Here is an 11,778-nt window from a genome sequence, read left to right on the forward strand (position 1 = left end):
ACTGCTGGTCAGTACGTCATGGCCTACTGCTGGTCATTGCACCATCTCCTACCACTGGTCAGTACAGCATAGCCTACTGCTAGTCAGTACAGCACGGCCCAGCACTGGTCAGTACAGCTTGGCAAAGCGATGGTTTGTACAGCTTGACCCTGCGTTGGACAGGATAGTTTGGCCCAGTTCTGATCAGTACAGGTTGGCCCAGAGATTGTCAGTACAAAATGGCCCTCTCTCGTCAGTACAGCTTGGTGAGGCAATGGCTAGTACAGCTTGGCCCATGATGGTCAGTACAGTTTGGCCCATGATGGTCAGTACAGCTTGGCCCATGATGGTCAGTACAGTTTGGCCCATGATGGTCAGTACAGTTTGGCCCATGATGGTCAGTACAGTTTGGCCCATGATGGTCAGTACAGTTTGGCCCATGATGGTCAGTACAGCTTGGCCCATGATGGTCAGTACAGCTTGGCCCATGATGGTCAGTACAGCTTGGTCCAGCACTGGTCAGTACACTTGGCCCAGCACTGACAGTGTATCATGGCCCAGCTCATTAATCCCAAACAGTCTGGCAATAACCCATTCCTACTCTCAGTTGACTTCACAGTAACTTTCTGTATAGGTTGGAGTTTAAAAAAAAATTAAGTTTTATTTATTAGTCACAAGTAGACTTACATTAATACTGCAATGAAGTTACTGTGAAAATCTCCTAGTCACCACACTCCTGCGCCTGTTGGGGTACGCAGAGGGAAAATTTAGCATGACTAATGCACCTAAACAGCACATCTTTCAGACTGTGGGAGGAAACCGGATCACCCAAGGAAACCCATGCAGACACAGGGAGAACATGCAGACTCTGCACAGGCAGTGACCCAAGCAAGGAATCAAACCCAGGTCCTTGGCCCAGTGGGCAGTAGTGCTAACTGACTGATACTACAGGCTGAATACTGACTGAAACCACAGGCTGAACACTGACTGATACCACAGGCTGAACACTGACTGATACCACAGGCTGAACACTGACTGATACCACAGGCTGAACACTGACTGATACCACAGGCTGAATACTGACTGATACCACAGGTTGAATACTGACTGATACCACAGGCAGAATACTGACTGATAATACAGGCAGAATACTGACTGATAATACAGGCTGAATACTGACTGAAACCACAGGCTGAACACTGACTGAAACCACAGGCTGAATACTGACTGATACCACAGGCTGAATACTGACTGATACCACAGGCTGAATACTGACTGATAATACAGGCAGAATACTGACTGATAATACAGGCTGAATACTGACTGATTAAGTGGGTTTTCTGTTGGAGTTACAATAGCCAAGTGTGAGATGGGTTAAGAACTGTGGAGGAGCAAAGATGGGTATCTGAGTATGCAAATGACAAAAAGCTAATGAATTTTTACAAACAATGATAAGAACATACGAACTAGGAGCAAAAGTAGGCCATTGGCCCCTTGAGCCTGCTCCACCATTCAATAAGATCAAGGCTGATCTTTTCATGGACTCAGACCCACTTACCGCTCACCATAACCCTCAAATTCCTCTAATTTCAAAAAATTTATCTTTGCCTTAAAAACATTCAACGAGGTAGCCTCAACTGTTTCACTGGGCAGGGAATTCCACAGATGGAATAACTAATTGAATACTGGGTTTTTATTTCATCGGAGTTGATTCGAGTGAGGAGGAAGTTTTGCACGTCCAGAGTTTTGATTATGTCTAAGCCAGGGTCCTGTACTCAGTTCTGGACACTGAACTTCAGGAAGGACTCTCGCACTTGGAGAGATTGCAGCATGAGGTTAAATGAGGCCAAGAGTTAAGTAATAAATTGCGGAAACGTGGTTTGTGTTTGCTTGAGTTTGAAGGATGAGGGGGTGATCTAATTGAGGTGTTCAAAATGAAGAAAAGATTCAACAGAGAGCAGATATAGAGAAACAGATTATACCTGGGGATGAATTCAGAGTAAAGGGGTCACGATTTGCAAATCTGAGCAGGCTCCTTCAGGGAAAGAATCTGGATTTTTTTTAACACAAAAGGCAGCACCCTCTGCTCTAAAAGACTGGGGATCCAGAGGGGCCAGTTGTAGTTTTGATGAGTGAGATAGGTTTTTGTTGGTTATGGGCACTGAGAGATATAAAGCAAAGATTAATAAATCAAGTATAGATCAGAGGTATTTGAGTGATGTAGAACAGGCTCGAGGGGCTGAATGGCCTTCTCCTCTCCCTGTGAAATGTAGTGATTGATAATGGGTTGTCCTTGTGGTTTTCACAGAGGTGGGGAGGTGGAGGACCTGAAGTTGCAGTTGTCCAGGATGCAGGAAGATTGGATTGAGGAAGAATGTCACCGTGTGGAGGCTCAGCTCTCACTGAAGGAGGCCAGGAAGGAGATCAAGCAGCTGAAGCAGGTGATTGACACAGTGAAGAATAACCTGGTGGAGAAGGATAAAGGCATCCAGAAGTATTTCATTGACATCAACATTCAGAACAAGAAGCTGGAGAGCCTGTTGCACAGTATGGAGTTGGCCCAGGATGGTGCGTCCCAGTCTGCTGCTGGCTCCCCTGCCAAGTCTCTGACTCGCAGCTCCACTTACACCAAGCTGAGTGAGCAGGGATGTGATCTCCAGGCCATTGATATCACTGATCTGCCGCACCGTGGCTCCCTCGCCTCTGGGATTGATCGTGCGGCTGAGGCTGCAGCCATCACCGCAAGGTCCTTACTGCGTGCAAGCGGCATGCCCGAGGGAAGGGGCCATTTGGCTGGGATCCAGCTCAGTACTGTCCGGGAGCAGGGCATTCAGACAGACTTCTCCCCCCGTGATCCTGACCTGGAAGCGATAGCAGAGAAGGTCCTGAGGTCCAGCACCTTCGACCCTGACGGCCTTGCCGTGGGGACAGAACCCCCGAGACCACCCCCTGACTACCAGACACTTCAGAGCCTCGATGGAACCCCCAATGTGCAGCCAGTTGACTCCCACACAGCTCCTGCAGGAGCGGTGGCCGAGGCCCCTGGAGATGAGGTGCCACAGGCACCCGTGCAGCCTGGGTCAGACGAGGTGCCCACCCAGGTGGGCCACTGGAGCCGCTATTATATTGTAGACCTGCTAGCAGTGACAGTGCCAGCAGTTCCCACTGTAGCCTGGATTGTCAGCACTCAACGAGGCAGCTCGCAGCCTCTTTACAATATCGGTGTGCTGCTGCGTAGCTGCTGTGTTATTGCGCTGCAATCCCTGCGACGGTTCAGTGCCAATGCATCTTCCTCAAATCAGCCACCGTCCTAGCCCCAACCACTGCCTCCCTCCTCTCCACACCACACCACCCCCCCACACACACCCACACACACACACCCCCACACACATACCCACACACATACCCACACACCCCCCCACACACACACCCCCACACACCCACACACATACCCACACACCCCCCACACATACCCACACACCCCCCACACATACCCACACACATACCCACACACACCCCCACACACACCCCCCACACACCCCCCACACACCCACACACATACCCCACACACACCCCCCACACACACACACCCCCCACACACCCACACACATACCCACACACACACACACCCCACACACCCACACACCCCACACACCCACACACATACCCACGCACACACACCCCACACACACCCCCCACACACACACACACGCACATACCCCCACACACACCCCCCACACACCCACACACATACCCCACACACCCATGCACATACCCACACACACCCCCCCATACACACACACCCACACTCCCCCCCCAAACACACACCCCACACACATACCCACACACACCCACACACATACCCACACACACACACACACATCCCCCCCCACACACATACCCACACACACACCCACATACATACCCACACATACACACACACCCACACCCCCCCATAAATCCAATCTCACATACACACACCCCAAACATACACCCACGCGCACACACCCCACACACACATCCACACACTCTACCACAGACAGACAGACACACACAAAAATACACTCATTCCCACACGCACATATACCCATACACTCCCACACATCCTCATACACCCTGTACGCACCCCCACTTACATACCTTCACTCATACACACACACCTACACACACACACTATAGATGCACTACATACACCATACCCCTCACCTAAACTCCCCACAAACTGTCCCACACTCATTCCCACCCCCCCCCGACGTACGCCACCTCTTAACTCAACTACCAATCTCACCCCTGATAGACACGCATCACACACACCCACACACCCTCAGTACACACACAAACACATATGCATCTCCACCCCCAACACTCACCATTATCCCCCCCACACACACATAAGAACATAAGAACATAAGAAATAGGAGCAGGAGTAAGCCATCTAGCCCTTCGAGCCTGCCCCGCCATTCAATAAGATCATGGCTGATCTGTCCTGGCTCAGTTCCACTTTCCCGCCCTCTCCCCATAACCCTTAATCCCCTTGCCTATCAAAAACCCATCAACCTGCGTTTTGAATATATTTAGCAAGGTAGCCTCCACCACTTCAACGGGCAGAGAATTCCAGAGATTCACCACCCTTTGAGTGAAGAAGTTCCTCCTCAACTCCGTTCTAAACTGCCCCCCCTTTATCTTGAGGCTGTGCCCTCTAGTCCTACTGTCCTTTCTGAGCGGGAAGAGCCTCTCCATCTCTATCCTATCCATCCCATTCATCATCTTATATGTCTCAATGAGATCGCCTCTCATTCTTCTAAACTCTAACGAGTACAAGCCTAGTTTATTCAGCCTCTCCTCATAGCTCAACCCCCTCAACTCCGGTATCAGCCTAGTAAACCTCCTCTGCACTCCCTCCAAGGCCAAAATATCCTTGCGTAAGTGCGGCGACCAAAACTGCACACAGCACTCCAGCTGCGGCCTCACCAGTGCCCTGTACAGTTGCAGCAAGACCTCCCTACTTTTATATTCAATCCCCCTCGCTATGAAGGCCAGCATCCCATTTGCATTCCTGACCACCTGCTGCACCTGCAGGCTGGGTTTTTGCGACTTATGCACAAGGACCCCGAGGTCCCTCTGCACCGTTGCATGCTGCAGTTTTTCGCCATGTAAGTAATAGTCCTTCCTACCATTATTCCTACCAAAGTGGACCACCTCACACTTGCCAACATTAAATTCCATTTGCCAGTTCCTGGCCCATTCGCCCAGCCTATCTAGATCCTTCTGCAGACTTTCCACACCCTCCGCACAATTTGCCGTTCCACCAATCTTGGTGTCATCAGCAAATTTCGACACCATACACTCGGTTCCCTCCTCCAGATCATCTATATAAATGGTAAATAGCTGAGGCCCCAGCACCGACCCCTGGGGCACTCCACTAGTCACCAACCGCCAATCCGAATAGCACCCATTGATCCCCACTCTCTGCCCCCTATTTGACAGCCAATCCCCTATCCACGCACCCCTACACACTTCACCACATATACACAGACAAACACACATATTCACATGCACACCCTCTATTCGCACATCTTTCACACTCATCCCCATGCAGAGCCCTCCACACAACCCTTTCCACATGCATGCACCACACACGCACGCACAACACACGCATGCACACAACACATACCACACACATCTACACCCACACATTCTGATATACACACACACATACCCACACACACACCCCCCACACAGATCACACACAATTACCTCCCCCACACATACACACACATGTACACAGACAGAGCCATACACCCCACAGACCCTCCCACACACCTCATCGCCCACCACATACACACCCCTCCCTCTCTCACATCCCTTCACAATGAGACTCAGAATTGTACCGTTCCCCCCACAGAATCAGCTGTTTGCACTACCATTAGTAAACCATCGATACACAAGTATATATAGAGTATAAAAATAACCCACATGGTTGATCCAGTATTTGAAAGCTGGGACTTTATTCTGCATTGCATGGCTGAGAAACATCTCATGTATCAGAGACACCTTGGACCATCTCCACTGCACTTCAAAGATCTGTGTTGGTGTTATCGTAATTTCAAGACAAAGTATTGAACCATTTTTGTACATTTACATCAGCACCACAGTTACAAAATGCTGCTTTCACTCCACCTGGTGTAATGTAAAATTTACTAGGTATAATAACTTTTCAGTTAGCAGAGGTTGCCTCAGTTCAGTTCACCCTGAACTTAGCAAGGTTCAACAATTGCTTCTAACTGTGGCCCTAATCCAAGTGTCTGTAAGAATTGCTGGAAAATTGCAGTAAATAGAATATACAGCTTGTTCAACCCTTCCCAATTTATGTAGTATCAAGCTGGTTATTTATTTATTAAGTTTTATAGTTGTGACTTTTTTTGCACGGTTTGAGGTGAGGCGCATTCTTCACTAGAAGTGGAAAAAGATCATTTTTGTGTTTCTGACACTCAGTTTGGGGTTTAGTTGTTGGGATAAATTTGCCAACCTGCCCTCAAAAGAAGATTGGATACCTTGCAACAATATGCCTCGGATCCAAATCCCAATACCCATGACAGTCACCTTGCTCCCTCCGCTTCAGATTGTCATTAATATTGGATTAGTGGCATCTGGTCTCAGAGTTAGATTGAGGTTTGCTGAACTCATTTCATATTGGGCTCTTAATCAGGGGTTAAAGGGTTAAATTCCAAGGACAAGTTGCCTAGACTAGACTTGCATTTCCTTGAGGTGTGAAAATTGAGGGGGACCTAATCAAAATACTGGAAAATCTCAGCAGGTCTGGCAGCATCTGTAAAAAGAGAAAAGAGCTAACGTTTTGAGTCCAGATGACCCTTTGTGAAAACTATAAGTTATAGAAAGTGCAAAATATTTATACTGCAGGGCAAGGAAATGAAAGATGAATCATAGTCATCAGATCCAGGGGAAAGGCTGTTAATAGCTGTTCACAGAGAGAATAAAGGGTGTAAGTGGCCAAACATCAGAGAAGCTGTAAGCTGTGACAGATGAAGATGTAGAAAAGGGGAAGTGGGGTGGGGGAGGAAAGGTAAGGGAAGGGGATAGAAAGGGGGAAAGAGTGGGGGGGAAGAAAAATGAAGAAAGGCAATAAATAAAAGATAGAGAACAATAAAACATTAAATAAAACAGAGGAGAGTTTTAAACAATTAGAAGAATTTATTGGTATAAATACAGAGAAACTACGCTTTTTGTTGCGGGAATCAAGAACAGGAAGGTACCATCTTAAAATTAGAAATAGGTAATTTAGGAATGAAATCAGAAAGGTGTTTTTCACACAGAGGAGCAATTTTGCACCTCTGTTCACTGTCAGCAAGAATGGTGGCGCGGGAGGAAATCCCACAAGAGTGGGGAAACAGGGTTCTTGCTGGTGAGATCTTGTTTCCTAGGCCAGAAATTGGTGCCAGGGGCGGGCCCTTGGGGATTTAGAAGGGGCTGTTCCTGTAATGTTTGGTGCTGGAGGGGGAAACGCTGAGGTCTTTGAAGTGGAACTTGCATTGACTGCAGAGCAACCATTGAGGAAAGAAACTTGCATTGAAGGGAGAGAGCGGGCAATGGGGGCGGGGGGGTGATGCTATCATGGTGAATGAGGGGCAGAGGGGACATCCACTGATAATTGGGCGGCACAGTGGCACGGTGATTAGCATTGCTGCCTCAGAGTGCCAAGGACATGGATTGAATTCTAGCCTTAGGCTACTGTCTGTGTGGAGTTTGCATGTTCTCCTCGTGTCCGCATGGGTTTCCTCCAGATGCTCCAGTTTCCTCCCACAGTAGAAAGATGTGTAGGTTAGGTTGATTGGCCATGCTAAATTGACCGTTGTGTCAGGGGGATTAGCTGGGTAAATATGTGGGCTTATGGGCATAGGGCCTGAGTGGGATTGTGGTTGGTGCATACTTGATAGGCCGAATAGCCTCCTTCTTCACTGTAGGGATTCTATGAGTTGGGAGCGAGAGCTCCCGATACCTTTGTGGCCAGGGGAGGAGGGGGGAGGGGACTGTTGAATATCAGTTCTAATCAGGGCACTCTTTTAAAGATGGCACCCTGATGTGTGTGAACATTTCTTGCTCTATCAAGCCACATCCTGCCAGAATGACAGCACACATCACGCCCCCAATTTATTTTTTGTCTGTCATTCAAGACCTGGTCTGAAAACTGAGCTGAGCATCTGGAAAGATATGCACCCCTTTACAGTTAAAGCCTGAAACTCTGACAAACTATAGGAAAACTCTGCCCAAAGTAGTGGAAATCTGAAACTTTTCTCCAAGAGGCATGTGGATTCTAGAAAGCAGTTGGAGCTTTCAATACTGAGATTGACCTGCCGGTTAGGTAACAGTTTTGGATGATAGTGAGTGAAGGCATATATATGTGGTTGGAATGCAGTTCGAGTATGAATTACTTGAATGAAAGAGCAGATCAAGGGGCTGAATGGCCTCTTTCTGTTTTAAAGCTCCAGACAGCCAGAGAAGGAAAATGTCATCATTGGGTTAATTTTTTAACCCATTTCATCGTTAACAAGTAATGATCTATTTCCCGATATTTTTATCGAGATTTTTTCATGGAATTTTGCATTCTCAACATTTGGCAAATTAACCATCATTCAAACCGATATCAACCTTAAATATTTAATTTTAGAAAATACTCAAGAGACAAGCTGCCCTAATATTCAGTGGCCCAGCGCCTTTCACCGTCATGCCGAGTTTAACAGATGGAGGGATTCAGTCTCAAACCTCGCGCTAAATTCCTGTTGCAGGATTAGAATTGGTGTAAGTTCCTGGAGATAGGGAAGTGGGAGAATGGGCAACGTCCAGTGACTCTTAATGGACAATTCACAACTGGGCTGGGGGAGGGACTAGTGGTATCATGTGACCAGGCTGTGCTTCAACCACTCCCATGGTTGGCTAAGCAGACACTTGAACCATGAGTGATGGGGTTTAGATAATGAGGGAGTTTGAGTGCCTGTGGAAATGGAATTCAGCGAGAATTAGTGCAGTTAGGAGAGAAGCTGAGACAGCATTGCGTCGTCAATCCTTTCAATAAAATTCTTCAGTAGGAAATCCATTGAGAGTAAGAGAACAAAATGTGAAGAGAGTTTGAATGAAAGAGTGAACTCATTCACTGAACAAATTCAGGTCGATTTCAGACGCGTTCAGAAGTGATTCTGTGTACAGCCATAACAAACTATATATTGTAATTAGCAAGCTATAAAATCTGTCTGTGCAGTGAGTTATGTTTACTGGGTATAGAATGTTCTGGACTGTTCTTTGTAAACATCATCAGAGAGGAGCGGCTGCTCCTATAATCAATTCATTGTGGTGCCAGGTAACTGCATTTTCTACATTTCATCTCTAATGCTTTTTCTTAATTTATTCCTGGGACATGGGCATCACTGACAAGGCCAGCATTTACTGTTCGTTTTTCCTATTGCCCTGAGAAGTTGGTGTTGGTGGCAGGCCGCCTTCTTCATCTGTTGGACCTCCTACTGATGAGACTGTTTAGTAATTGGATACCAAGCCATTTCACCATGAAGGAACTGCGATAGGTGTCCAAATCAGACATGGTGTGTCACTTGATGGCGATACTGTTGACTTGTGACAGTATTGGTGCTCTATTTCCATATTAACCATGGACCTGTATGTACCTTGCTGGGATTTATCTTATCCCATTTGGTATCAGGTCCAGGCAGGAGAGCCCAGCGGACTTATCAGAAACATGTCAATGGTTACTGTGTCCAACGATGTCTTCATTTTGTGTCTGTGACCATGTTCAAGTTGTTGTGTGTGAGGTACTGACTGTGAGAGGTTGCTGTTTGCTGTGAGCTGGCACCCAAACTGCAACAGAACCCATTGATGTCTGACAGATGATGAAGGGAGTTAATCTGTGTTCTGTTGATCTATTGTACCACTGACACTGTAGCAATCAGGGTGAACTATACTTGAAATAAAACACTCAAAAACTTTGGGCTTGTGTAATCTCTGCAGTGAAAAAGTCAGGGAACCTAAAAATATTGATAAAAAAAAGTGCCTTTCAGCATGTGAGAAGGGAGATTGTCCAATGATTTTAGTTCCTGCTGTTTACCTTTGATGAGTTTATCCACCAGCACTTTCAGCATTCAGGCCAAAAAAATCATCTCCGCTGGGAGTTGGCCTAAAAAAACTTGCATTTTGAAGTACTCTTCGAAATGTGGCAACGAATCTATTTATAACAAGCTCCCGCTAATATAGTATGATAATAACCAGATAATCCATTCTAATGATGTTGCATGAGGAATAACTAGGTCACCAGGGAGAACGCCCCTGCACTTTGAGTAGCATTGTGGTATCGTTTTGTTCACCTGAAACTTTGATTTATTGCTTCTTCTGCATGATTCAGATAGTGCAGCATTCTCTCAGTACTGTACTGCGAGTAACAGCCTGGATTTTCGATTTTGCTATTCTGAGAGTTTAAGCCCTTGCGATGACCAAATGGACCCAAATACTCTTTGTCATCTGGACTCGAAACCTCAGTTCTTTTTCTCTCCTTACAGATGCTGCCAGACCTGCTGAGATTTTCCAGCGTTTTCACTTTTGGTTTCAGCATCTGTAGTAATTTGCTTTTATTAATTATTGTGCTACTTTACTATTTTATTGCTTTATTCCAAATCTTGTCAACTTTAATTCTCTGCTTGTATCATAGCAATTGGAAAAAGCTGTGCCACTTGCGTCTAGGATCTAGACATGGTTTATAACCCTGCAAATTGTTTCCTTTGAAGACAGTGTTTTGTTTAAGGAGGGAAAAGGAGAATATCTGAAGCTATATGTGTCTGCATCTATTTGTTTGTATTGATGTGCACATGCGCATTTCTGTGCAAATGTGTGCACACGTACATGACGGAAGGTCATCCACTTGCAATGTCACGGGTGATTTTCCTGTCCCGTTAGGTACTGGCACAAATCCCGTTATTTGAGGAGAGGCCAAAAGTGGGATTCACTCCAGCAGAAACTCCGATGGTGATTTTCCCATTCCCTTCCGTCTGGCGTGATCAGGTTTCTGCCCAGAAAGAAAGAGAACCTGATTTAAATGTATCTGAATGCATTTCAATCTTATTAATGAGATTGAAGTCTGGCCTTATGGAATCTTCCTGTCCACCTGCAGGATGGCAAGTGGGCACTATTACTTACCATTCATTAGAAACGGGAACTGGGCGACATGTAGGAAGGAAGGATTATCTCTTCCCACTTAGTGCCAGGGTGCACAAGAGCAAAGCATCCTTCAGGCACCTGCACCTCAAGTACCCCACTAATCCTGACCGCAATGTTGATAGAGCCTACCCTGATTGACAGCTTGTGGTTTCGCTGCCTCTTTTGCAAATCAGAATTTTTTGGAGAAATCGCAGGTTGTGAATCACAGTGGGTGGGGGCCTGAGGTGCCCATTCTCTGTGCAGCAAGTCTAGCTGGCGGGTTGCTCGACATGACCTTATCTCCATCTTTGAGATGGGTGAGTCTCACCCGAAAGACACTGCCAACATCAGCAGGAAACACGCTTGTTTTCCCTCTGGCGTGGATACTCATCCTCAAAATGGGAGAATTTGAGCCGTTGTATGCGTTTGAACCCTAGGGAGCTGGGGGGGGCGAGGTCAATGCTTTCTGCTAATCTTGTAAATTGGTCTTATTCCAATTTGCCTCTTGAAAGTCTCCGTTTTCTTCACCCCAACAACGGTCACTGTGTTTTCAGCCTGTGTTCTCCATCCTCTTGAATTCCCACCCTA

At 46.8% G+C, this 11,778-nt stretch overlaps 1 protein-coding gene across 2 annotated transcripts in view; it reads left to right on the plus strand.

Moving 5' to 3' along the window:
- LOC145353604 (syntaphilin-like) overlaps positions 1–3,293 on the plus strand; it is a 44,346-nt gene extending 41,053 nt beyond the window's left edge. For both annotated transcript variants that reach the window (XM_080204363.1, XM_080204364.1), the window contains exon 7: positions 2,288–3,293. In XM_080204363.1, the coding sequence (XP_080060489.1) occupies positions 2,288–3,293 (1,006 nt within the window). The remainder of the gene's footprint in view (positions 1–2,287) is intronic.
- The last annotated feature ends 8,485 nt before the right edge of the window (positions 3,294–11,778 follow it).

This window comes from Carcharhinus amblyrhynchos, chromosome 16, assembly GCF_965287045.1.
Source record: "Carcharhinus amblyrhynchos chromosome 16, sCarAmb.v2.hapA, whole genome shotgun sequence".
NCBI classification, from domain to species: domain Eukaryota; kingdom Metazoa; phylum Chordata; class Chondrichthyes; order Carcharhiniformes; family Carcharhinidae; genus Carcharhinus; species Carcharhinus amblyrhynchos.